This window comes from Corapipo altera, unplaced genomic scaffold (assembly GCF_003945725.1).
Source record: "Corapipo altera isolate COAL_440 unplaced genomic scaffold, ASM394572v1 2b, whole genome shotgun sequence".
Taxonomy (NCBI): Eukaryota; Metazoa; Chordata; class Aves; order Passeriformes; family Pipridae; genus Corapipo; species Corapipo altera.
In genome coordinates, this window is record NW_020884874.1 from 30433403 (window position 1) to 30458094 (window position 24692).

Below are 24692 nucleotides of genomic sequence, written 5' to 3' on the forward strand. Positions count from 1 at the left end.
TTTGCATTAATTAAAGTCAAAGAAAATTCATCACAACAGCCTAGCCTAAACATTTATAATTGCTGAATGTATGGAAAAAATTATATGAAGGAAAAAAATTTTTATACAATATATTTGTACCAGAAAATTCATCCATGAGAGCAATTAGAATGTTTGTTAAGAAGCTGGACATACCACAGTAGAGACTGTACCTTTTCAGTTTTTTCTACAAGTATTTTTCTGATTAAGGAAAATGCATTTTTAATGGAATTCACATATCTTTACAGAAGGAGAGGGTTAGAAAAGCTTAGTTAGATAGAAGTCAAGAAAATAGGCTAGTTAAAACTCAAGAATTATCTTTGAAGAGTGATTTCTTAATCAAATGGCATATCGCAAAACATTCCTGAAAATAAAGTCATTACGTTTATCTGATAGTAGAAGTTCTCTTATTCAAATGTAGATGACTTCTTACATCTTTGAAGCATGAAGAGTGTTAAAAGTACTGTTGGTGAACTTGTGAACTTGACAAGACCAAAGCAGAAACTTTCAATATCAAGTGGAACTCTGCCTCTGTTCTAGGTTTACAGTCAACTGAAAGACTCTTTATGACCAATAAAAATAAGATCACAAAACATAACTCCACTTATGGGAAGCAAAGAATTTGATTTCCAAACTAGTAATCATTTCCTGAATGTTTGAAATGACACTGTAAAAGCTATATTGTAGAATTATAACCCTAAATTCCCCAATGTTTCAACAACTTCTAATCCAAACTGGGATACCAACTTCACAGCTCTGTAGATCTCTGGAAAAACTTCTTCATCAAAAGGGCTGTCAAGCATTGGAAGAGATTGACCATGGAAGTGGTTGAGTCACCACTGAGGTATTTAAAAGATGTAGATGTGGCACTTAAGGCCACGGTTTAGTGGTGGACTTGGTAGATGTATGGTTTACAGTTGGACTAATGACCGTAAAGTTCTTTTCCAACCTAAATGATTCTATGACAGTGGCTTAAACTTTAAACCACAGGCCTTCAGGATTTCGAGTACTTCATTATTTACACCTTAATGAAAGCACAGATCTGCAAATAAAACAGAAGGTGCTGCTGGGTACAAAGTTACTTTCTTGTCCATATTTTGTTTGTGTAACAGTCCCCTTTTGATGACAGGAGTGAGACCCAAATTCAGCAGTCCCTCTCACATGTTGATACACAAGCTCTCTATGTTAATTCTTTTTCTAAAATAAAGGTAATTTTTATAGATGAGCAAAGAAATTGCATTAAAATCAACAGGTGAAGTGCCAGTAAAAATTAAGCATATACACCGCCCTTTTACTATTGGGATGAGTGGTTGTTTGGTCTTTGTGTATGAGTAGGCTCACTAATTGCAAGATACACAATCCAAGTGTATGAGTATTTAGCTGCTTTCAAGTTTTCAGCTTTCCTGCCAAATGACAGTTTGTTTGCTCTTTTTTTTTCAAAAGGGCTGCATTTCTCTCAGTGGTGAGTGTGCCAATGACAGAAACACATGAAAACATTTCACATGAAAAAAAGTTTTATTTGGTATGCAAAGAGGGTTAATAAATCAGGAAAGAGAAAACATTTAAAGAGGGTCACGTGCTTCTTTGAAGCAAAGTATTTTACTACACTCATGACTAGAATAGTTAATTATTAGATTTTATTATTTATAATATTTCATTATTAGATTTAAGAAGAGTAAATGAAAGTATTACTGAGACCAATAGCATTTTCTAACTAAAGCTGAACAAGAACAACTTTGGTTTCCTATTTAAAAATGCTGATGGTATTTGTTAATAATTTAGAAGAGGCAGTCTTACTACACTGATTTAATTAACTGAATTGATGATACAGTGAGGTTAAAACATTCGTATAATTTTACATTGATAAAAGTTGTACTTAATTTATCAGCAATTCAAGGGGTTCTACGCCTTTCAGGTTCATCAATGCATTTCAATGAAGGTTTTTACAATATAAGTGATAGACAATTCAAAAAAAAAGAAAACAGTGTTGATAAAATTAACATAGGACTATGCTTATATCCCCAGGTATAGACAGCAAACTGAAATATGAACAGGAAGTAGCAAGATTCTTTGGGCTCTGCAGAATCTTCAAAATACAGATGTTTTTTTATTTTAATGAGAAAGCTAACTGAGACTTAGCAAAAGCTTTTGACGCACTCCATTGTCCAACACAGAAGGATTTATTTTCTTTTATACTATGGTAAAAGCAGAAAAGGATTAAGAACTAGAACCTATATAGCTATGGCTTTTTACCAGTCATGTAAAATATCCCTACTTTTGAAGCAGAATGGCTGACAAACGTAGAGTTCCTGTACATCAACAAGTGAACATCACCAATTTCTACAACTGGTGCTTGGAATTAAATTTATGCAGGCATCCTTGGGGTCATACTTATCAGCTGCTTTCACTGGGATGAAGTCCTGTGTTAGAACTCATGAAGATTATACCACATAACCAAAGTTGCTGACAGTCTTAATAAGCCTGAGTTACTTACACACTTCCTGTGTTAGAACTGCTGTCCATGAGGAAGGAGCCATTGGTCCTTTCCATCTGTGCGAGCCTGAAAGGAAAGACCACGCCTTTCAGAGAACATGTTGCACACTTGAAACAGAAGCACTATGAAGATCAAGTCTGCTTAGAAACAGCTCAGGTATGGCAATCTTTGATTAAAAGATTAAATGATTAAAAATAAACTCCTAGATTTTGTGGCAAAGATCTAAAATCCAGAGGACTCTTATGAGAAACTTTCACTATGAATAACTAATTCTACTTGCCGAATGAAGAAAAAATGTATTTTCTATCTCTAGTGTAATTATCATTAGCACTACCAAAACTTCCATGGTAAAATTAATTAAGAGATGTTTTTGCAGATGGTTTTCTTTTTGAATTTTATAAAGCTGGACTAACAAAAGAGAATGAATACTTTTTAAATATAGCACGCACAACATCTGAAATTATACTTGGCAAATAATATCACACTGTGGGCAGACAAGTCCTGGAAAACAACACAAAAAGCAGTGTAATTGCCTATAGTTCCTCATTTTGGAAGAAATCAATCTAAAAAGACTACATTATTAGACTGTATATATAAGGTTACACAGCTCTTCAACATGACAGTAGAAATTTTTTACCTATCCAAGTTTCCAGGAAAGAGACACCTCATGTACCGAAGACACATACATAAAAATCTAGGAACACTCAATGTTCTGCACATATATTTAACTGCACCAAACACAGCTATTTCCTTTACTATAAAGATATCTTAAATTCATATATATTTTTGCAAGTGCAGTAGACATAAATCTTCAGATTTCTTTTTGAAAGCAGTGTGCAAGGCCCTAAAGAATTGGGAACTTGGGTGTTTTAATATGCAGCAAGTTTGCCCATATGTACGTTTGTTACTATTCCTCAGGTTGAAGAAGAATAAATGAAGGCCACACAGGATGACTTCTCATCCCACCACGGTTTGGGTGGGACATTGTGTTCCAATAACTCCCCCAAAGGGAAAGACAAGCTCCAAAGTGACTAGAGTTAATCAGATAATCTCTGTTCTGGGGCATCTCAAACAGATCTACTTCACAGTGAGCAACATGCTTACAGTCACCTTTATAATGCTGCATAGTTCAGCATCTTCAATTCTTTGATGAAACAATCTTAGAAATTAATCTTCACAGTCCCTTTGTCACATAGGGAAGTAGTCCAAGCCCCAGTATTTTTCAGAGCTGGGAGCCTGCCCTGAATCTCTTAATGAGTAATAGATATCTATTAGTGAGTATTAAATATCATCACGTTTACCACCTCCATCATTAATAAGGATTTGCTGTGAAACCAGCAGATGGCCCTAATCAGGGAGCAGAGGGAGACAGGGAAGAGACTCTAGTTGCAGAGCCTTCAAGGCAGGATACAAACTGAAAGGTGAGGAAGGGAATTAGAAAAAACTCAGAGGTGATGCAGCACAACAGAACAGGGAGATGGTATCCCCAGGTATATCCCCAGATAGGAGACTCTGTTAACAGAAAATTGGGAATTGAATGTTCTTCAGTCAGTGACAGTGAAGGCTTTAAGCCCTAATACACTGCTTCTGCTGGGCACTGTCTTATTCGGGAAGCCCTGATATTATTCCTTTAAAGAAGCTTAACTGAAAAGATCAGAACAATTAAAAAGATTTACTAGTTTATATAAAAAATACACATAACAGATCCAATTAGAAAGGACACAATAAAAATTATATGACAGACACAGAATTATGTCTTCTCTTTTTTACTAGAAGAAAAACAGTTCTGAGCAGTTTTAGATAGATTACTTAAGCAGTATGCAGTATTAAGTTTCTAATTTTGATAACCAATGTCTGCACATGGCAGGTACAGATTTAGCTTTGTATCCTGAAAGAGCCTTGACTAGTGCATGGTCCATCTTCAGCTACTCTAATCCAAAGCAGAACTTGTAAAAGCCAGGGGACAGGAGAAGTAAAACAGGTAGTGCACCTAGGGTCTCCCTTGATCCTAATGTGAGTCCAGAGCATGAGCTTTATCTGGGCACAAAAAGTCACAGTATTGTGGCATCAAGGGCTGAAGAAAAGGACATAAGGAGACAAAAAATGCTCACATCTTTCTAGAGAAGTTTAATTTATTTGGTCATGGGGTTTTAATTGATTAAAGCACAGCCTAAGTTAGAGACTCAAAGAAACGTTGGGTGATCTATATGAATGACATGTTCCAAATAACTGAAAAGCACTAAAATGACATTGTGTGTCACTGTGCTCTACTACTAGTGCAAAATGAAAATATTCACTTCCGGGGGAATACAAAAAATCAGGTTGACTGTGGGTAGCCCTTCAGCCCTTTTTCTTTTTCTCCAGATCATAAGTAGTGTATCGTAGGTATTTAAGAAACTGCTCTGAAGCTTTCTTATGGTGCTCATAAATAACAATGCAGTTAACTGAATTTTCAGTAAAAAAGCTGAAAAAGGTAATGTTGTTTATTAGTTGTAGAGATCAGATACAACAATAAAAACACCCAAAGAAAAGCCTAGTCAGTTCCCATGGTACTTATTTTTGAGAGGGTACCTCTAGTTAGTGCTTCACCATCACCACATCCATAACTCAGGATGAGAGGAAATGGCCTCAAGTTGTGCCAGGTGACGTTTAGATTAGATATTACAAAAACTTCTTCCATGAAAAGGTGATCTGGTGTTGGAATAGGCTGCCCAGGGAAGAGGTGGAATCATTCTCTCTGGAAGTGCCTTTGGCACTTGGGGACATGGTTTAATGGTTCACGTGGTTGTGCCTGGTTAACATATGGACTTGACAATTTTAGAGGTCTTTTTCAACCTTACTGATTCTGTGATCACCAGCTGTGAATGTACAGAAGAGAGTTCAACAAAAGACAGAAACACTGAGATGGACTTGGTATAATAGATATTTTATCACAAAAGGACTAGGGTGATCCCAAAAAAGCAAGAACATAAAACATCTGTAATTATTATATGCCCTGTTAAAAGTCAACAGTTACGGATAGTGTCAACCTGTCACAGAAGAAAACAAAAGTCTGAATCTAAAATCCTACTAGGAAAACTATACATCCACCAAGTTTGGTTTATTTTAAAGGTTAAAAATGAAGAAACAAAACAAAAATGGTACATTTTAAGAAATAATGCAATTCTGCAACAGTTTCCATTCTGTATGAGAGATGATAGATTTACCGTATCTATTTTACATCTAATATGACTGCAATCAGAAGCTAATGATTTAAAAATATTTTACTTCTAAGTACAGAGAATTATATCTTTTTAATAAATAATATCCAACCAGTAGTGCATATTAAAAACTGCAGGAATCAATCACAAAATGTAATCTACTCATGAGAAACCGTGCCTCCCTTACCTAGTAGCGTACTGCTCTATCCTGGAGTGTGTGTCATCATGAAACAGCTGTGGAGACTGGGAAGGACTAGTTTAAAAATAATAATAAAACAATTAGTGATGTCTAAAGCAACTCACGATATCGACAATATTATTTTGAAATTAAGTTAGACTGATGACAAATAAATAAATTCACAATATTCCCGACAGCGTTACTGCTTTGGGTTAGTCATGCCGTATAGTTCATGCACATCAGATTAGTTGCAACTGTGCTAAAAGAAAACAACCAGCATACTAGGCTTTTCAGACAAAGGAGTTCCGCATACTCACTCGTATTGCTCTGGCCACATACTGATGAGAGTGATAGGACTGCAAGGAAGACATAAAAAACAAAAAAAGAAAAAAGAGAGAATGAAACTATGAAACAACTGTAGCGTCACTTAAGCAAGAGAAAGCTGGAGAAACAAAATATTTTGACCAGCAACCCACCCGGATTATTTCCATTAGCAAAAACTGATGAAGAAAAGAGACAGCAACAGATACTGTCAAGTATCACGGAGGGACAGGAGACTGACTTACACACTTTGTTTTGTTAAATAAAAATCAATTTAAAGAAAAATCCAAATCAGAGGTATTGATTGAACTGCAGTTCATAAACTATAATCAATTCATTTAAATTCTGCTCAAGTACTGGATCTTTCATCTTAAACTAACTAAAAATGACTAGAAAAAATGTGGTGGAAAAAATACTACCAATAAAAAACCCGCTCTATACGTCACAGTTATCAATGCTTATTTTCCTTATGCATAAAAATAATCAGAGATAAATACATATTATACTAAATTCTCATACTTGAGTAACTACATAGGATTTTTTATTTTAATTTTTTTATTAAAAGGAATGTATTACTGAGTTTTGCCACCTGCAGGGCAGAGAACCAATACCAACAGTTTCCTCAGCATGGCGCTGGCAATTTATCTGTGTATTTCCCACATGACTGGACCAAAAGAGTTTTATCCTGACCTGCGATTACAGTTTTGACATTCCAATTTCTGGCAGCATTGGCAAACTTTCATCACATCAAAGCAGCTTTGTTTTCTGTGTTGGTGGCAGCTGAAGACTGCCCCAGTGGGTAACATTTTAACACTTGAATATGCATTGCTTCCTTAGAAGCCAGGCCATCAATAATACCAGTTTTCAGATTACTTCCTCCTGTTTCTTAAACTGCTAATGAAGAAGTTTTGTTTGGTTATTGTAAATAAAATGCACAGCCCTCCAGCCATGAAAACAGAGCAAGGGCAATGGCACTAAACTGCTGTATGAAAGCAGAGCATCTATGCTAAAGCCTCGCATGAGCTGTTGTTAGCTAAGTGTGCCATGTTCAGACAGTGCAGTACTGCCACAGACTCCAGCATGTGAAGGACAGTCAATCCATGAAACTAATTCTAGCACCTTGTCAACACATTTTAATTTTGTTCTTGTAACAATGTCTTCTGCTGACAACTACCAAGCAAGTAAATAAAATGAAGCACTTCTGTCAGCACCATAAATAATACTGTGGAGACACTGAGAGTGTTCTCTCTGATTAAGCCACCTGTTTTTCTGATGCCTGTAGGACCCTAATTAACTCAGAGAATTCTAATTCCAGGAATTTTGACATAACCAAATAGGCAGTGCAGTTCAAAAAGCCCAGTCTCCTCAAAAGTGTTCTCTGTAAAACAGCCATTCAGCACCCTCCAACATTACCTGCTTGGTCCATTGCCATGGACATTATAAAGTCCACGGCTTTATAGTAAAATGCTTACGAAAATCTAATATAAAATATGTTACTTTTAAAAAATAGGCAAGATCTGCAAATAACATGAAACAACTAATACAAAATAATACAGAACAAGGTTCTGTAACTGGTTTTGGTTATTTCTTGAGTTGTGTTTTTTTTTTTAAATAGAATAGGTTAGTGACTCCAGTGACTCTATAAATCAAGCTTACGTCTCCATGTTGTCACCCTCCAATACTGTTTGCACAGGTAAGTAGCCAAGTCGGGGATGCTTTGCAAAATACTTCTTTGATCGGAACTTATTCTTCAGCACCTTTGTGAAGTCCCGTACATCTTCCCCAGATGTTGTCTTTAAAAAATTAAAGAAATTAAATTCAACATTGCTAAATTGCATTTATTTAATATCAATATTAATGATTAATAATGCTGGTACTGCCCTGAAAAAGAATACAAGGAAGAATTTTAAAATGTTAATGATGCTAAAATTGCCTTTTTAGTATCCTGAAATAGGGTACAATAATAACAATAATGCATCTAAAAATTTTCTTCTGGAAAAAAACAGCAAGACTTCAAATTCCCAGCAAAAAAAGCATTTACCAATTAGTTTACAAATTAGGAAAAAACTGAAAAAGGTTCAAGTTTTAAGTTACACATTTATAACTAGTCCTACAAAACATAAAATTATTTCAGAAAAATAAAAAAAGGCTTATCAGTTTGTCATAATCAGTTGGAAAGATACAGCCCTCTATATTCACAAAGTTCCCCAAAATACCCACTGCCTTCCATTCTAGACCTACAATGGAAAACTTTATCACAAGATGGGAGTGATATGTGCTAAACCATTCTCAATGGCCAAACTTTTCATAAGCATTTTCTACCACTACCGGTATCATTTGAGAGTGGAAAAAAAAAACCCCACAGATGAAGTGACAGCCAGTGTACAGCCACTGTTCAAAGGTACAAGCAGGACTGATAAGAACAAATACCGCCCGAAGTAACAAACTCACAGGCTGATTACTGCCTTACTCCTTAGTACCACAAGATAAGACTAGGACAAAATTAGCCACAAGATTCTTCAAGTCTAAATTTACAAGTTATAATCACCATTTTCCATCCCTCCCAGCATCTTTTTTACCGATCCTGACTGATGAAACCTCTTCCAAAACTGACAAATGCTTAGCCCCATCCCTCCTGGTTCCCTATCCCACCCCACCCCACCCCCAGAACACAATTAAAATTTAAGCAACTGCTTTTAAGAATTAGTTTAACTAGAAATAATCACAGCAATAATGGCAGCACTGCTCTGGTAATACTATTCAGCTAACTTCTACAAAAGCAGGGATACGTGCAAGCGTAAAATACAAGGTGAAAATGGCAATAAGGAGATCTGCAGGAAGAAACAGTAGTATATAGTTTGCTTTTAAAGTATATGTGCTCAGACTGTGCTGAGTACTTCAACGGAACAGTCCACTTCCCATACAGCAGTTACTATTAAGTATTTCCTCTTGCAACTGCAGTAAAGAAAAAGTGGACATTCGCCTCCTGAGTTAGCTGAAGATTTGCAACAGTTTCTACAGACTTCCACTCCAATCTCTGAAACAAACTACAGATTGCATTTCTGTACCCTCCGCTTTGGGAGAAGCCTGTTAACATAAAAGGTTGCCAAAGCGGATGGATAACCATAGGGAAAACAGAGAGAAAGATTTTTTTCAGTTTTGTAATCTTTTTCCCTGACATACTACAAAGAGACCTAGAAGCAGGCCAGGCAAACTATTCCCTGATTCTATTCTCTGTTGTCAAAACACAAAAATACTTCCCTATGTATTTTAATATATGCAGTTACAAATTCTGTAATGTAGATCAGACAAATAATAGAAATTGTAGATAATCAAACTGGTGTTGGTAGATTTCTCATACGTGACTTTAACAAGTAACAACAAACTGAGCAAATTTGGGATTAAGAGGTGTTTGAATCCCTCAATTTTAATACAAGTGGATTTTCGGAGGGCTCACAAAATCGTTCTCGGAAACCATCTACTCCAACCACTGCACCATCCAAAGAAGGAACATGAGACAACTCAAAGGGCTGCTTATTCTCACGCAACAGTAACTCAAACAGATGGAACTCTGTCTCAAGACCAAGAAATGAAAATTTTAGTACCTACACATTATAGAAATAAATGTCTACTGAGCTGCCAAACTCTTCCTCTGGTGTATTCTTTATTTGGAATGACAGCCTGACCCAGTTCCTTGGAAAGAAAACTAATATGACTGTGTACTTATTGAGGACAGTAAATATTAACCAGTGAAATATGAGCAGATTTGAAAGAACTATTTTAATCTACACGCAAATAAGATACAACTCTTCAAAATATTTCTTCTACTTATTTTTGCATATAATCACATTATACAATCCAATCCAAAATCATGTCAAGGTACTATAATATTTTCCTTTCAGAAATCAATAGCCAGGCACTGCTGTGTAAAATCTATCTTCTACCCTGCACACTTTCTTACATCATGACATCTTGACTACTTCCACATAAATCAATAGCACAAATACCACCATTGTTTCAGAACTTCTTCAAAAGCAAAGAAAAAATCCTTTTCTTCACTGAACATTCAGCCAAAGGACCATGCTTTCAAACTCAATTTAAAATCTCAGTTCTTTGAGCAAGACAACGTTCAGGAAGGAAAAAAAGGAACATATAAGATCCATGGCTGCCACACATAAATAACGAAAAAAACACCTGTACCAGAAGGTCTCAAGAAGAAAATATGTAACAACTAACAAAGTGGCATTAGCACTCTTCAATATACCAACCAGGCATAAATGGAATCATAAGTAACAAATGAAAACCAGAAAAAATTTCTTGTAATCCAACGCAAATTTAAGAACTGGGATTTCATGGAAAGCAGTGGAAAAAAATGACTATGCTGAAACATGTTTTTCATACATAGGCTAAAAAAATGGTTTCTGTATACTTTTAGTATATTGGAAATAGAACAAGTCTTCATTGGGAAAAGTATCACCAAGAATGTAATAAAGCAGTTAGAGAGCTCTAAATTAAATAATATATAATATAAAAATTATAACAAATATATGAAACATATGTGAATAAATAATATAGAATACTTAAAATACAGATATACATTTAATGTTATTTATTTATTACTATTCTCTTTTTCAAAGAAAAATTAATAATGGAGGCCCAAACAATTTCTTATTCCTTTATTGCTCCAATCTCATTTTGTTAACAGTGAAGTGTCATGCCTGGAGCACTGTTAAGCATATCAAGATGAAACCACTGACTTACTTATGTCAGTTTGTTGTTTATAAAACACTGAGGCTGCTTGATGTTCAGGAATGTATCTGTCTTCTCTGGATGTCAGTAGGAATTCAATTTTCAGATGACTTATCTTGAGCAGAAGTCTTAACAGGCACTATTTCAGATAAGCTTTATTGTGCCTGGAAAAAAATTCATTCTAGGGTAAACTACCATTCTACCAATAATTTCTGATGTCTTGACTATCATGTTCTGAGCTCTTCCAGGGAAATAAAATTCTGGTCATCTGGAAAATGAAAGGGTTAACCTTTGCTGCCATTGTTTTGTATAGAAAGGCTACCAAAAATTAGTTCCCTAATATAAGGAGTTGTGCCAGGTGAGTGGCACAGAACTACAAAAATTGATTATACTTTCATTATGGTAAGGAAATAAGTCTACTTGCAATGAGAAAATGTTCAGAACCGTGATTTGATATTTTTACATTACTCCAGAAAAGCTTTTTTTTATATTCCTTGCTGTGGAATATAGGATTTGCAAAGTGAAAACAAAGAGAGAGTTTTCTTTTGGAGAATGAAATCTGATGCAGTAAATATTTCCATCTGAAATTCAAAGATCCATTGGTACAGAAAGCCACCTTAATATAACACAAGTAACACTATTGAGAGGATTTCTGTTCCAAAACAGCTAAAAATAAATCATGTAGATAGTTACATAAGAGCATTCCTGAATTAGACGCTAGGAAAATCTTACATCTTACACATCTCTGTGTAAAATTCTCCATTAAAAATCCTGTTTCTCCATCTTTTCAGAGAGACTAGGTGAAAAAGGTGGAATACTAACTAGAATAACTTTGCATTTCTACTGCTTAAGAGAGAGTAATGTTTTCAGTTGCTTGTTACACTCATCTCTAAATTATGGGTGAAAGAAAACCAGACATAACTCAAGTCATTATTATTAATTTTTTTTTGCATTTTCAGCATCAAAAAAACTAAATTGCAAGTTAAGATGAATGCTGAATGGCATTACAGATAGTATACATATAGCTATGTGGAGTAAATGGTCATAGTCTGAAACTGTGAAGCAATTCTTACCTAATGCAAATCACAAAACTCATTAAAATGGAGAACTGTCCCCTTGTAAATTTAATTTTAAAAACAGATTCCTTAAGCCATTCTCCAAATTATTTTAAATTTAATAAGAAGCTACTGTGCTTCTGAAAAATCCCTTCATACCCTACACTTACCTACTTACTTGAAGACAATTAAATGGTCTTGCCTCCACCTGTGACTATGCTCCAGTTCTAAATGTCAGCTTAATTAACGGAAGCATTTTCTTACCTATTTATTGCTAGTATTCTTGATATTAATGTATTAATATGCATTAGCAGCAAGAAAGAGAAGCTAGGTTTATTAATGAGTTCATGCATTTGTACTCTGCTTTTCAACACTGGCCAAAAAAGTAACATTTTAACATCAACAGCTTTTAAATTTAGTTGAAAAGGTAGAGTAGATGCACTCTTCAAGCTATCTGTACTGTAATATAATGGATTCTACCGAACAATTTACTGGCCTTTGGTACTTTTTCTTTTATTTCACAGACCTGAGTCCATGCTATTTTTCAGGCATTACTCATTTTAAACATATAAGCTATTCTACTAATTGGAAAATCTTGACTACTGTATTACATTAAATGAATTCAAGTTTAGCAACAGATTAGCACACCAACCAACAAACAGCAAGGATAAATAATACTGAATTCTTTTTGTGAAATCAATTCTTTATTCCTGACCTAGTGCAGATGAGATTAGTTAAAACAGATTGCATGTGGGTACTGATTATGGAAGTTTAACAGGCATGTAAGTCCGTTCATATAATGGGTCATTTCTTTTTACAGAAATGGAGCTAGCAGAGTGTACTTACAGAAGGACTTCAGTAAAATTCCAACTCTCATATTCAGATTCCAAATTAATGGGGGTCAGTGCTGGACCTCTAATTTTACGCGTCACCTAAATTAAATGCCATTTCTTTTATTCTGCTCTACTTAAAACCGCCACAAGTTTCTTCCTTTACCTCCTATACACTTGCCTTCCTTCAGTCACTCTAATCATGTTACTTTATTTTACATTTAATATTGCTTTAAAACTATATTCTTTCTGTAGCAGTAACAGAAATCTTCATTATAATACAAGCCACCCCTAGTCCCATGGACAAGAGAGGATTCCAGCCATTTCCAAAATACGTTTTTCTGTTCATCAGTCTTTAGTTTTAAATGAGGTGGTTCACAGTTATGTAACGTGAACATGTTTAACAAGAACTGAAATTTTCTCTTAGATATCAAATCTGCTGCTTCGGAAAAAACCTGGAATTCATCAGAAATATACCATCCTATTCTAGGGATAGTACCATACCTCATACCAGATATAATCTGTATTTCACTGATTCAACAGGAAGGCCATTTTATCCTGCGGACCAGCAGCATTATCTATTTCAACACCCCTTATACTTCGATTTCTGAATTTTCAGTATATTTTAGGTAATAACAAAAAACATTTCTGTTCCGCTACAGATGAGGTTTGAGAGAACTTTATAAGGAGAAAATAAAAAATGAATCCAAGAAAAATACATTCCAAACATGTTTAAATTTTTGGATTATGTTGGCTAAGAAGGCAAGTAAAAAATCGGTATCACCATATTTTTAATGATGTCTATTCACAGACCTCCAGATCTTGAGGGTTAGAAAATGGAAAATGGAAAGAAATGGCCCTATATCATACCACAAAACCAGTACAAAATAAACCAGAAAATGAATTCTGAAAAGAAGGCATGAAGAGAAAAAACAGTGATTAAACACAACAAATATTAAAACTGGCTTTAAAAACAACAAACATACTTAAAAAATATTCGTCAGAGTATAGCCTGACATGCCAATTTATCAATCAAATCCTAACATTAGGATACAGAATTAATGAAAATAAATTAACATAACTCATGTTTTCTTCTGATTATAATGGAGTGAAAACAGTACTTCATAGAATTTGAATTCTGTTACAAGATACAAGCCAGGTAAAAGAGAGGGAAAACACAGGTAATAAGTCCAACAACTACAGTAAAAGACAGTCAGGTAACTCAACGACTTTTTGCTTTCTAAGAACCCAAAGAACCTTCTAACGCTATTGGAAATCAGCTCTATTGAATAAGCTCTATTTACATTCTGGTCTGAATTTTTCTGAGCAAACACACCTTTCAGCACTGTTGTATAGATAACATAACAGTTATCCTATTAGTTTATTTCTGAGTTGAAATTCTTGAATTTAAACAACTATGATAAAAAAGTGAAAGTGCTCTTTGCATGTAGCCACCCAGCCACTCCTCCACCTAAGAAAGACTCCTAGAAATCTCCATAGAAAATTGTGTTTGAAACACCATTAGGAAAATACTGTGTTTTAAAATTAGTTTGTGCTAGCTACTGCAGGCAAACCTCTCACAGAGGTTAGAAGATTTTTGGTTAGAAACTATCAATTCTATTTTTTTCAGCTACAAACCAATTTTTAAATATCCCTGTCAACAGTAATAACTCAGCAGAATGAAACTCAACATATTTCCAATCACATTTTCATGAAGCAAGCAAAATGTTGGACCTGAAAGCGAAGATCACACACCTCTCCAAAAATATTAAAGTGCATTACTAGAATATAAAATATTCTTTCCTATGGTATAGCAATAGTAAAGTGAGTCCTTTTTCTCTGACATGTTCTCACCCTTACAGTGTGTGTGCATACGCAAGTATACAAGTACTACAATTACATTTAATATTCAAGCTTTGTTTTTACAAAGCAAAAGTGAAGTTCAAGTTCTCTCACAGCTGGATATTTATACCCATTTCTATAGAATCCAAACACTGTCCACATAAAATCAGCAACACTAGCAAAGTCCCTGATGCCTTCCAAAGAGAAAGGTAGGAATACAAGCCCTACTAAACATATGAAAAAGAAATCCTGGTAGAATAGTGAAGTGACGAAAGACTCCGTAAAAAATTTAGACCTCAAATAATGCAAATAATGATTGTTACCTCTTAAAAATAGTAAATTAGTACTCACAGGTATACAGTACTCCACCATTGGATAATGCAATTTATGCCCCTTTGCTGTACGGCCAGAAAAGAAACAGCTCTGACAGACATCATAGTTGAAATGTTTTAAGCTCCGATACCTATGGGGACATTAAACATAGTGATTAAAGATTCTTAAGTCTACTTCTAATTAAGCCTCACAAACCAAATTACTCTCTGAAATGGTGTCACCTGGTTTGCAGCAGCAGCAGCAATGCAGTGAATTTGTTGGGATTAGCTTCAAAGGAACTTTGAAGTGTGTGGTTGTGTGTGACCAGGATGTGGCACAGCCAACACTCATCACAGCTGCAGACCCAGGGGCCAGTGCAGTGCCACTGCAGCAGCTGCACAGGAACACAGGAAACCTGCAGCCCTCTTAACCCACTTCACAGAACCTCCCGACACTGCACACCTCACTGAGTATTTAAAAGTTCCTGTCTCTATATCCATATAGAGAGCCATTGTCAATCATGTGTTGCCTAAGTCACTTTGAAGCAGAAAATCTTACGGGCATCAGCTTCATAGATGGACTGTGAAGAATTTATAATTTTCAAGTTTTTACTGACTTTAAATGATATTGGCTTTAGTTTTTCTTTTCCTCTATTTAATGTTCAGATAGTATCTCAAAGAACTTTTATAAGCCAGACTGGTTTACTTTTAGATGCTTTTACCCTGAACAGTTAGCTTAAGTGTTTGTAAATAATTTTGATGCTCAGAAATTCCAAACACATTTCAGAAAATGAAATTCTTGAGAATTCATGAATTATAAAAACAATACAAAATTCAGTTTAAAAAATTACAATGATAAATTTACTTTTGGTATATTTTTTTTAAGAGACTATGTATAAACAAAGTAACAAACTTATACAGTATCCCTTGTATTAAATGTAGTCACCGGGAACATGATTTATTTATTTAGACCAGAGCAGACTAAAGCAACAATTCAATTCCAGATTCCCCCCACTGTTTTTATAGTATGGTTGTTCTGACTGGATGAGATTATATCATTAGTATGAAACTAAAATGAGCAAACTTAACCAAATTGAATAGCTACTGAATAGTTAAAGTTTAAATTAAATTGCTTCCTGAGAGCTGTTTTCAGTACCCATCGACATTTTTTCCCTGCTGAGTTTTATGTTTTGTTTTGCAAGGGAATATGTGTCTATAAATGTAAAGGTTCACTTTAAAGGATGCTGATGCAGCTGTTTATAATTTTTACTCAGAGCCTGTGCATTAAAGGGCCACATTTACCTTCTGCTAAGATGCTAGAGGCTTTTGTTGTTGCAGATCTCTAACATCATTATAGAAATTATTTAGAATGACCCATTCCTCTGTCTTCCTTTCTCTGCTTTTCTCTCTACCCTCCTTCTACACATAGTACAGACAAGATTCATCATCCCCAACTTAGACAACTAAAACATATCTGAGCTGGACCTTTGTCACTCTATGCTCCCTCAGGCAATAATAAAGAAAAATAAGAACATTTCAAGAAATTTCATCTCCTCTTAAGACAGGCAACAAAGTTTGATCAGATTTATTACTTTTGCAAATACATATCTATATTTATAATGACAAAAAAGAGGGTTGCTAGCTCAGTCTTGTAAGATTGACTAAAATTAGGCGAGATGAATCTGACCTCAGGATTCATATTATTATCCTTTAAAACAACTGAAAGATGGAGTATAGAAAGCATGGGGTACAAAACTTACTCATCTGCCAAGATACCTGAAGAAAAACCTTAGAAGCACTTACAAGAAAGACCTATTATATTTTTCCTAAATAATACACTAGACTCCATGACCACAGTAGAGGAAAAATCCAGTTATTCTTAGTTCTAGCTGTAGCCCCTGGTGGGATTTTCTGGGGGATATTTTGCATCATTTTGTACATGGGAATAATCAATTCACAAATGCATGCTAGTTGTAACAGTACTCACTAAGGGTACCAACTACAGTTTAGGAGAATAACATGGAGAATATTTCCCATGTAATTTTTTTTCTTTTGCAATTCACACCTTTCTTTGAACAGATGAAAGTTTGATTAAGTTCAATGCTTGAGATAGGAACTGTGCAAGTTGCATCACAGCAACATATCAGTGTTTGTTTTAAGCAAAGAAAGACTGATGTTGAAGGGTGTTTAATTTTGCCTGGCATAAGTTAGTTTCCCAAGCCCTATGCAAGAGAGCAGTCAGTCCACATTTTTTCTTACTGATCACCTCCTTTTGATCTTGTGCTTACAAAAAACACGGTGTGCGTTCATATTTAATTTGTTATCTATTGGCTCCAACAATGCAAAAACACCTGATGACAGTCTGCCCTGTACCTCTGTCAGTCACTGGCTGTATAACAGTGGTACTGCAGCAGCCAGAACTGCACTAGCTCAGGCCACACCACAGGTGACAGATCCTATCTTAAAGCAGGAAAATAGTGGAAAGCAGAGAAAAACCTGCACTTGTTGGAAGGCTTAAAAGTGTGGATATTTTCAGGGAAACACTGTACCTAACTGCCCTCCTCTTACCTAAACCCGACAATTGGACACTCTTTACAGATGTTGCACTTGGCCTGATGTTTCGCTGTTTCTGCAGCTGCCACACGGTGTAGAACTGGTAGCCATACCATAGACTGTGGTTCTAAGTGCATCCAATCTATAAACTGCTTTACAGTTATTTCAGGCTTATTGTGATTCTGTGGAGAGAAAGAACCCACATTCAAATTAAAAAAGAATAAATAATACAATAAAACAACACAACAGCACACACCCAAAAGCAAATTTTCCTTAGAATTCTATGGAAGAAAACCAAACAACAACCTGTGTTAATCCTTTCCATGACAGGTTCATCCAAAACCATTTACAAGACACAAGAAATAACCTTGATCAACATGCAAATAAAGAAAACAAGTCAGTCAGTAAGACTATAGGAGACTAAAACAGCTATGATAGAGTAAACAGACAGTAATAAAGGTGGAGGACATAGTAAATGAGTAACAGAGTCCCTTGTAAAGCTGTCTTTGAACTGAAAGGACTTGAAAAATAAGTATGAGCATGAAAGGGAAGCACTTTCTGCACCTCAGACATGCTAAAGACATGGTTGACTTCTGAGTTAAGATCGATGACAAAATGTTAAATGTCAGTAGTGCTTGCATGTGCCTATTGATTGCCATGAGACTCATGTAATTTTTTTATTATGCTTGGAGCTCACAGTATTCTTTCTAGTTAGCACATTAAATACCCCCCCCCACAAATAGCAAACAGGCAGGTACGTAATTAATGAGAAAGAAATCTCCCATTTTATAGGCAATCGCTGCAAGAATAAAGCAGAGCTAAAGTATTAACGTGATTGTTTTAAAAAGCAAACAAACATGTCTCTACATTTTCTTTAAATTGCAACCACCAGAGAAGCCTAGCTGTAAAGGTATTCTATTCATCAACTTTGTCAGCAATAACAACAGAGGTCATATTTCTGAGCTCACTGGAAGTAAGAAAACAAAGCTTAAAAATGAAAACTATTCTTAAATGGTAATGCATGACAGAAAGAAATCCTAGGCTTCTTAACCTATTTATAGTCCAAGTTGATTTTTGCCAGTAAAAGAGAGAAGCATGAAAAAAACCCACATTCTTTCCTCACCAAGAAAATACTTGGTTGAGAACTGTTATGCAATTGCAAATTTTGTCTGCTTTTCTAATGACTAGAGACTGAACTTGAGCTATTCGTGTGAGATGAGGGGTGCAACCTCATTATCAGTATAACTGCAATAACACATCAAGTGTTTAAATGCTACCTTGCTAGTACCCCCTCACCCATAATTGAATAGCATGGGAGGTGGGGCAGACCCTTGAGAGACTTAAAGATCATTCCTCTGTGACACAGTCTGCCACTAACAAATGAACAACTGAATATTTCAGTATGACGTGAACCACTCAAGGCTAGTTATAGCTATGTCAAGCATCATCCCTTATTGTCTGAAGCAGCAGTGTTAAAAGATAAGGGGAAGTTTTACATGGTTAATGGGTCAAATCAACTTCTGTAAGTAACACACTTCCAATTCTAATCACCTGACTCCCGAAATTAATCTAATAGTTCTGAAAAAAGCTAGTGCAACTGCATTTTTCAAAGCACTCAACAAAAAAGTAGAAATGTCTATGAAAGAACGGCAAAAGAAAAATGCTCTAAAAAGTCCCTAAAATCTTTAATGTTTGATTCAATAAACTCTGAAATATCCAAGTCATTGATTTTATACACACCATAGTGAATTTTTAATCCATATACAATTTCTGATGATGTTCAAATCAGCCACTTTCACAGAAATAATACACAGAAGCAGTATAGCTATCAATAGCAAACAGTTGGAGCTTTAGGCATCCTTGACAAAGTCAGTTGTGTTTCATTACAACATCCTGTTTTTAATTCTCATCTTCTTTAAATAGACAGATGATCCTTGCAGCCTCATTAACCCCTGGCATGTAGTGTGGGGCTGAACAGCAGGATGCAAGAGCTTAATTCCATTCTGATCTGCTGCATAAAGGCTCATGATATATTAACGACTAAGCTTGAAGTTTCATGCAAGTGCAAGCTCTTTTGTCAGTAAAATAATGCTAAATAATTTCCTGGTTCATAAGGTCAAAAATTACTACCAACATCATTCTCTTGTTCTGTTGAGATTCTGTCTTGTTCCAGCAGGGAAAAGCATGTTGCTCTCACAGTATCAGGTTGCTTTGAACAATGCAAAGCAGGGTAATTGACTGCTACAAAATTTTTTAACAGCTTTTAGAGCTGCAAACACTGTCAAAATCACAAAGATTTATATATTCTTTTGGCTAAACATAATTTGTTTCATCCTGTCCTAAACCATAAACCATCTTTTACAGCCGCATTTTCACAATAACTTCCCACACTTAGTTGCAGGGGCATATTCATTTCTGTTCAAAACTCAGTGGATGTTTTTAAAATTCCTCTCTTCTTTTTACATCATGCACAAGTGAATCTTTAGACTTCCCAGAGAGTTTCTTTTCTCATGAAGGTCTTTATCTTACCTGTTGGAAGCAGCTGCGCACACTGGGTTCAATGTTGCTCCCACCAAAGGCTGCCACCTCACCAAGCTGTCGTGGGATCTGGATAGCATCGTGAAGCAGAAGGCCCAGCTGCCTCTGATCACACATTTCTGTAGGGCCAGCCACCTCCTTGAAGAGGTCTGCAACATCAAAAAAAGGCACCGTATCATTTCATTTCCACATACATTCCCTTTCATTCAGTAACGCTGCAGCTCAAGCTTTTAATATTTTTGTTATAGTCATGGTTACATGGCCACAGACCCATTTACAGGAGCTTACCCTAATCTAATCTTGATAACTTTGAATATGTTTTCTTGATTTGTAACCATATAAATGAGAAAAATAAGGCCAAATGAATGAAACTATACAGTTTCTTATGGCACATGGTAGACAGGGAGGTGATTTGAGGCAGCCAGCACAGTTTCAGCAGCAAAAAGTCCTGCCTGGTCTTCTATAATAGAGTGACTACATCAGCGGACAAGGGAAGGGCTACAGATGTCACCTCTCTGAACTTCTGTAAGGCCTTTGATATGGTCACCCACAACATCCTTCTCTCTCAACTGGAGAGAGATGGATTTGATGGGCAGATAAGGAATTGGTTGGATGGTCACATCCAGAGGTTAGTGGTCAATTGTTCAGAGTCCCAATGGGCATCAGTGACAAGTGGTGTCCCTCAGGAGTCTGTATGAGGACCAGTGCTATTTAATATCTTCATCAGTGACATAGACAAAGTGATCGAGTATACCCTCAGCAAGTCTGCAGATGACACCAAGCTGAGTGGTGCAGTCGAAGGATGCAGGTGCATCCTGAAGGACAGGATGCCATCCAGAAAGACCTGGATGAGCTTGAGAAGTGGGCCCATGGGTATCTTATGAATAAGTACAAGGCTGAGTGCAAGGTGCTGCACCTCAGCCAGGGCAACCCCCAGTATCAATACAGGCTGGGGGATGAAGGGACTGAGAGTAGCTCTGCCAAGAAGGACTTGGGAGTCCTGGTGGATGAAAAGCTGGACATGTGCTGAGAAGGTGTGCTTGCAGCCCAGAAAGTCAACCGTATCCTGCGCTGCATCAGAAGAAGCGCAGCCAATAGGTTGAGGGAGGTGATTCTGCATGGTGAGACCCCATCTGGAGTGCTGACTCCAGCTCTAGGGTCCCCAGCACAGGGAAGACATGGAGCTGCTAGAGCAGATCCAGAGAAGGGCCACAAAACTGATCATAGGAGAGATATTCTTCAGAGGATAGCCCTCTGAAGAAAGGCTGAGAGAGTTGGAGTTGTTCAGCCTGGAGAAGACTTCAGAGAGGCCTTATTGCAGCTTTTCAGTACTCAAAAGGGGCTTATAAGAAAGCTGGAGACAAACCTTTTCAGCAGGGTCTGTTGCAATAGGACAAGGGGTAATGGTTTTAAACTAAAAGATTTAAACTAGTTATAAGGTAGAAATTTTTTACAATGAGGGTGGTGAAACACTGGAAAAGGTTGCCAAGAGAGATGGTAGATGCTCTGTCCCTGGGAACATTCACAGCCAGGTTGGAGAGGGCTCTGAGTAACCTGATCTAGTTGAAGATGACCCTGCTTATTGCAAGGGGGTTGGTCTAGATGACCTTTAAAGGTTCCTTCCAAATCAAACTATTTTACATTTCTATGAAGAATGAAATATTTCAGAAATCCATATCTTACGCTAAAATCTATGCCATCCTTCAGTTGGCTGGGGACAGAAGCACATTTGCTCTGAAGAGAGACTAGAAGTTACCATAAGTCACAACTGGCCATGCAAAATAGCTTAAAGCAAGAGCAGTAGCAAGAAAGACAACTCAAGCTTAACAATAATCACATTTTCTTCCTGGATAACTATGTCTGCTTCCATGTCCTTTCCCTTTACTGATTCCATTTTCTTAAGGTAGGTGTCAAGCCCTGTAGTATAAATGGATGAACCAGGATGACTGTAACAACAGAAAAAATGGATGCTGAAAGGGATCAAGAAAATTGTTCCAGATATAGGCACTGGGAAGGAAGATACTGCTTGTACCTACAGTCACAGTTAAGCACTGAATTTAACAGGCCGGCCTGTCTGCAGTACAGATGTTATTTCTCAAGTGCTTCCTTAACACATTTCTTAGATTGGATAATTTTAATTGTTAAAGTGTTCAGCCAAAATTTTTAATATGTTTCTGCCAATAATTTTGATTTAAGAACTCCATAGCTGTGAACATTAACATTTATTCACAAGATTCATCTTTCCTGAAAATATCTTAAATGCTGAGTTTATCAAAGAAATATTTTTAAATTCTGTGAGTGGTACAAATTACAGAAGAAATGGAATTAAATTCTTATGTTCATTCCAGTTGGCTTTTACATTGTCCTTTTGCACTCAGTAGCTGGCTTGGATTAAAACTTCAAGTAATCTTAAAAGAAAAAAAAATCCGTTTATACTATTCCCCTACTTTCTCATGTTTCCCACCAGAACAACCATTAAAAGATTAGAAATAAATGAAATTCGAAAATTCAGTCTGACTGCACTTCTGATTGAGAAAAAGACAAGCTTTGTTCAGAAACATTCAAGAGTAACTCTTATTACACTGCATAAATTGTTTTGTCCTTCATTTAGAACAACTGACAAGTTTTATCAGCGTGCTTCAGATAGTCTGGTCATACTTTATTTCTTGTCAAAGGAGGTGGAAGCAGAAGAAAGGATCTTCACAAAATAAAAATCTAGATGGCTGAAATAATTTTTAGAGTTTGCCATATTTTTCTTACCCCTTTCTTTCCTAGTCAAACAGCAGCTACAGCATCTTTACCACTCAGTGTTCAGGAAAAAAATCCACCACAGACAACAGTGGTGACAGAATTAGTACTGCCCAGCCGCAGGCTCGTCTTGGCAATCTCTGATCCTGGCTAGCTTCTTCAGCTTAGGCTGGCATAGTTTTTCAATTTTTAAGAGTCAGCTTAAAAAAACTGATAGTATAAAAAAAAAAAAAAAGAAAAAAAGAAAAGTTTGTCTTATTCTGTTTGCATCAGTCTACAGTGGAAACAGGCATTAAAAGAAGAACAAGTCATTAACTGCTTGAGCTGGGAGGCAGATGAAGTAATTTCCTAAGCCCTAAAATTTCAGTTGACTATGGAGCTGGTAAACCGACGAAAAACTGTGTGACAGGAGGGGTAATAGGCAGAGTGATTAGCTAGGAAGAAACCAGAAATACCTTTGAAGAACTCAAACTCCTCCAAAACACTCCACTTGAGTTTTATTTGTTTCTTAACACCAGCAAGTGCCATAACCAAATGCAAGGCTATGGATGGTATCCTCTTTTCCCAAACCCCTCAATGCCTTCAGTGTGGCACACAGGAGCAGAAGCTCCTAAACTAAAGGTATAGAAAGTGAGAATGCTCTTGCTATCTGGCCTACCTACTTCAAATAACCCATGAACTGTTCCCTGGCAAAGGAGGTGCGGCAAGAGCAACTCAAGTGGCAAATGTATTGGAGAAGAGCCTGTTTTAGCTCTGACAGGGACCACCTGGACAACATATTTACATCAGTTGGAAAGGGGACCCCATATATCACCTACCAGCAATGATAAAAGCCATAAACTCTTGTAAATTGAGTTTGTTAACATGCACATAAATATTAAATGAGTTTCAACATAAAATACATTGACATTAAGGTTAAACTGCATAAGGGACTCTATCAAAGGACAGGAAGAATGATTGAGGGAGCAGAGAAATGATTATTCAGACCTGAATCATATAAAAAAACATACTAGGAAAAAAGGAAATCAGTTAATCTTAAATAAATTCAGCCTCACACTAGTATTTTGAGGATAACACCAGTGGGACTCAAGCTGCAACTTAGCAAGACAGCTTGAAAAAATGTACTTAATGGTTGATATAGAAAGGGATACTTGAAAATGTTGAAAAGTTTATCAAATCCTACCAAAATGATAATAAGATAGTAGAATGATGTCCAGAACATATATGTTATGTTGAATTGTCACAAACAGAACGTATGTTCTAATTTCTTTTTTTTTTAACTACCAAGTTCCAAATGGTTTGAAAATTAACAACATGAACTTAACAGTTAAAAATTCCCACCACATTCCAAGGATGCTGTACCTCATTTGAAAAATGAAACGCTTTGCAGATAAGATTTCTCAAGTAGCTCTTCTTTTTCATCTCAAGTCATACAGTTTTTGTTCATTAATAATTTAATGATTATTAATTTGATTTGGGTCATATGACTCAAAATCTACAAATCCACACACTATAAAAAAATAAAAAACTTCATATGGCTCTTTCTGTTTCTGCTGCCAATTTGGGCTTTCGGTATTAAAGATGAGTCCAGGTAAGAGTGAAATGTACACAAATGCATTCTGATGTAGCTCACAAGTGACCCTCCTGGTCAGAAGGGAAAGGAGAGCATAACATGGATACAGCCAGACCAGGGCATTGGCCTCAATTACAGAGAAGAAGCCCTAGATTCCTTGCCCTACAAGAACAGATGTGAAGCAGCTCACAACAACTGAATTACTTTTGCAGGTCCATTTTTATTCTCAGGAATACCCAGGTACATGCTTGAAATCAAGCATGTCTTAAACATTTCCAAGAA

The 24692-nt window shown here is 36.2% G+C and overlaps 1 protein-coding gene across 8 annotated transcripts in view; it reads right to left on the bottom strand.

The window, feature by feature from the left end:
- Window positions 1–24692, bottom strand: part of UTRN (utrophin) — a 363103-nt gene that overhangs the window by 21370 nt on the left and 317041 nt on the right. For all 8 annotated transcript variants that reach the window (XM_027631971.1, XM_027631965.1, XM_027631979.1 and 5 more), the window contains 7 exons: window positions 20081–20238; window positions 17567–17733; window positions 15039–15150; window positions 7868–8004; window positions 6208–6246; window positions 5900–5965; window positions 2513–2578 (listed from right to left, as the gene is read on the bottom strand). In XM_027631971.1, the coding sequence (XP_027487772.1) occupies window positions 2513–2578; window positions 5900–5965; window positions 6208–6246; window positions 7868–8004; window positions 15039–15150; window positions 17567–17733; window positions 20081–20238 (745 nt within the window). The remainder of the gene's footprint in view (window positions 1–2512; window positions 2579–5899; window positions 5966–6207; window positions 6247–7867; window positions 8005–15038; window positions 15151–17566; window positions 17734–20080; window positions 20239–24692) is intronic.